At 39.5% G+C, this 3,128-nt stretch overlaps 1 protein-coding gene across 1 annotated transcript; it reads right to left on the bottom strand.

Annotated features, from left to right (window-relative positions):
• Positions 1-740: 740 nt before the first annotated feature.
• On the bottom strand, positions 741-2,440 carry TMEM200A (transmembrane protein 200A). Its single transcript, XM_003404161.4, has one exon. It carries the CDS (start codon positions 2,233-2,235, stop codon positions 760-762), a length of 1,476 nt encoding a protein of 491 aa, XP_003404209.2. The 5' UTR covers positions 2,236-2,440; the 3' UTR covers positions 741-759.
• Between the last annotated feature and the right edge of the window lie 688 nt (positions 2,441-3,128).

The raw sequence follows: 3,128 nt of genomic DNA, 5'->3' as shown, positions 1-3,128 counted from the left end.
GGGGAGAAAGATGTGGCAGTCTGCTTCTGTAAAGGTTTACAGCCTTCGAAACCCTATAGTGCTCTTCTACTTGGTCGTAGAGGGTGGCTAGGAGTCAGAATCGACTCAACAGCAAAGGGTTAAAACATAGCTGACGTTGAAAAAATACTACCTAGAGCTCTGGGTAGAAGTCACAACCAACATAACCGATTCATATTTTTAGCTCACACAGAACTAAGCCAGTTTAACCAATTCATGTTATTTAGCTCACACAGAGTCTAGATTTTTCTCTTTTAAATGTGTTAACCAATTCTACATAAAAGCAGTTTTTCAGAAAGTCACATCCTAGGAGTTGCACTCACACTCACAAATATGTATTAAGTTTTGGGCCTGAATTTGAATTTGGTACTTCTAGCCCATTCTTTGGTACCTTACCTTTTCCATACTGGATGCTTCATTTTATGAATATGATAATCAATGAAAGAACTTATAAGTGAAGAAAAAAGGAGTTTTAACCTGGATGCAAGTATTTTGCACTCATTAATAAAAGAGACTGTGCTTTCAAAGCAATGGAAAAATAAAAGCATATGTGATAACATGGAGTACTGTAGTTATAAGTAACCCAAACATACAACCATCTTCAATGTAGAATTAAGCAGCCAGTCCTAGTACACTACAAACCATTTGATTAAAAAGGCTTACAACCAATGCTATAACAAAGTAACACCTGTGAAAATAGTTTTAAAATATATAGCCTTGTAAAATGATATTTTTTTAACATTAAAACCTTGTTTCAGAAGTTCCCCGTTTTAAGTTGTTACTCAAAAATTCATCATGTTCAAAACTCAAATTATTGTGAGATCTTGAAATCATAAGAAGCTTTTCCTTATTGGTAAAGTCTTTTTTAATGGCAGCTTGGGGCACATGCAACCTATCCATCGGGTCTTCTTTGTTCTCTAGTTTCATATACCCTTTGCTGTTGCTTCTATCCAACCGAGGCCAACTTGGATGTTTCCGTTGCTCTGCCTGAACAGTGAGGGTGGAGGGACGCCGGTCTAAGTCCAAGGATTTTGAGTGTGAGGAGAGCAAATGCAAGGATGTGTTAGACCCAAACTGTCTTCTAGCAGCCCCAGGAGACAAGAGCTGCCCGGCCCCAGGTCCAAGGGCCACAGAGGACTTGTACTGACTCGAAAGAGACTCCCCAACAGAATTATTCCTTGGGAGCACCATGCTGACTGGCTGGAAGGATTCACTGGTGTTGGGTAAAGGGACTACCAGGGAATCCATTGACATATTCCTCGACCTACTTTTGCGGTTATCAGCATCCTCAGTGATGTTATCTATACTGGGCTCATCAATAACACAGTTATTAAGTTTGATGACAGGCAACGTAAAAGCACTGATGGACGATGACACAATTGACTTGGTTTCACATTTCTTAGGGCCACTGGTCTTATCTTCAGTTGCTTTAGAAGGAGGTGGATAGAGGCCGAAGACAGAGACAGAGCTGTCAGAGAGCAATGGGGGCATGAGATGCCCAAAACTCTTACTTTCATTTACAGTGAGTTCATCCTCCTCGACAGAGTTGTCCATGCGAAAACTTCCCCTGAAACCCGAGAAAGAGGCAATCGTATTTGCTGCCAGTCTCGAGGCACAGGAGCTCCCATTTTGTTTTACTTCTGTTTCTCCCATCAGACCAGTGTACATGCCATTCATATGCTTTTGCTCCTTGATTCTTAGGGTGTGGATGTCTATGACTGTGGAATAGATATCCCTCATGTGTATGATTTTGGTTTCTTTGTCACGGTTTTCATGAAGAATAGCATTTGCACAAATGAAAATGAAAATCCCAATCCCCATTGTGAAAGGGCCAAGCATTTTCATTTTGTCAGAATGTAAATGCTGCTCAAAGAAGCGAACCACCACACCACCTTGGTTTCGAATGACTTGAGTTTCGTTTGTTGACAATGTTGTTTCAGCATCTATAAAATGTTCTTTTTGGGGCCAATATCCAAGGACTGCCATTGCAATGCCTATAATTGAAATAACGACTCCTAAAATGAGGAAGAAACCAGACGGGGAATAAAGCCGGATCTTGCCACGAACCACCACTACATCAGCTCGAGGCCGACGTCGAACTGGTTTCTTCTCCTGGGCAGCAGGTGAGGGACTGAGGTTGACATGATGCTGTGATCTGGCAGAGTCTTGCCTTTTCAAGGCAGCCAGGCCTGTTATCACTCCACCTGTTGCTATCATAGCTTGGTCTTTTATTCTGAAAGAAGGAAAAAAGATGATGAACCAAATATGTTCATGGGTTTGCTCATCAATTTAATTCAACAACTGTTTATCAGGTCACTGCTATGTACTGGGCCCTGTTCTAGATGCCATGGAAACATCAGAAAATACCAAAATCTGCTTCCTCAAGCAGTTTACACTCTAGCTCAATCAATCAGATGATGACTTCTTACAAAAATAAACATGATACCAAAAGCCAAATAGTTAACATTTTCTCCATGAAGGTAGCCTTGAGTTAAGCCTGTAACTCCGAATGTTTCTAAACTGAAAAAAAGAAATAAAAACACCTAGCTAAATAAAAATCAAGCTACCTAATTTAGTAATTTTAATGGGAACTTAAAATCAGGGTCAAGTGTTTTATATTTGCAAAGTTCCAAAAAAAATTGGTTTTTAAACAGGACTTCAATTTGAGGGGCATTTTTCACTACTTCTAACTGACAACCATTTATCAGATGAAGTTTTGTCTCTCCTCTTCAATCAGGCACCAAAGCCTGTAAAAAATATACCTACTTGTTAACAAGATTATTTCTAGATGCAAAGTGACTGCCCCAGTTCTTACAGAGCAAAGGGACTCCCTCTTTGGATTTCCAAAAATGCAATGTCTAGTCTGACAAAGTCTTAAACATAAAGAAGTGATAACATTTCCAGTATTATATGGATATAGTGGGCTTTTCTCTCACAGTCATGGAGTGAGTGACCATATGTCCTGTTAGCCTTCCTTTTCACACTTAAAAGTATCCAAGTTTAGAAGAAATATTATATGGACACCTCAGTCATGGAGAACTTTCCCCTTTTACTAATATAAAATGTGCCCATATTTTGTGTAAAAATCTAAATAATCTAGCTCTTTACAG

This window comes from Loxodonta africana, chromosome 1 (genome assembly GCF_030014295.1).
Source record: "Loxodonta africana isolate mLoxAfr1 chromosome 1, mLoxAfr1.hap2, whole genome shotgun sequence".
Taxonomy (NCBI): Eukaryota; Metazoa; Chordata; class Mammalia; order Proboscidea; family Elephantidae; genus Loxodonta; species Loxodonta africana.
The sequence above is the reverse complement of the archived record's forward strand: the minus strand, read 5'-3'. Positions and strand labels throughout refer to the sequence as shown.

Excerpts from the sequence above, each read along its gene's own strand:
- TMEM200A (XM_003404161.4), bottom strand. The coding sequence starts at position 2,235 with ATGATAGCAACAGGTGGAGTGATAACAGGCCTGGCTGCCTTGAAAAGG.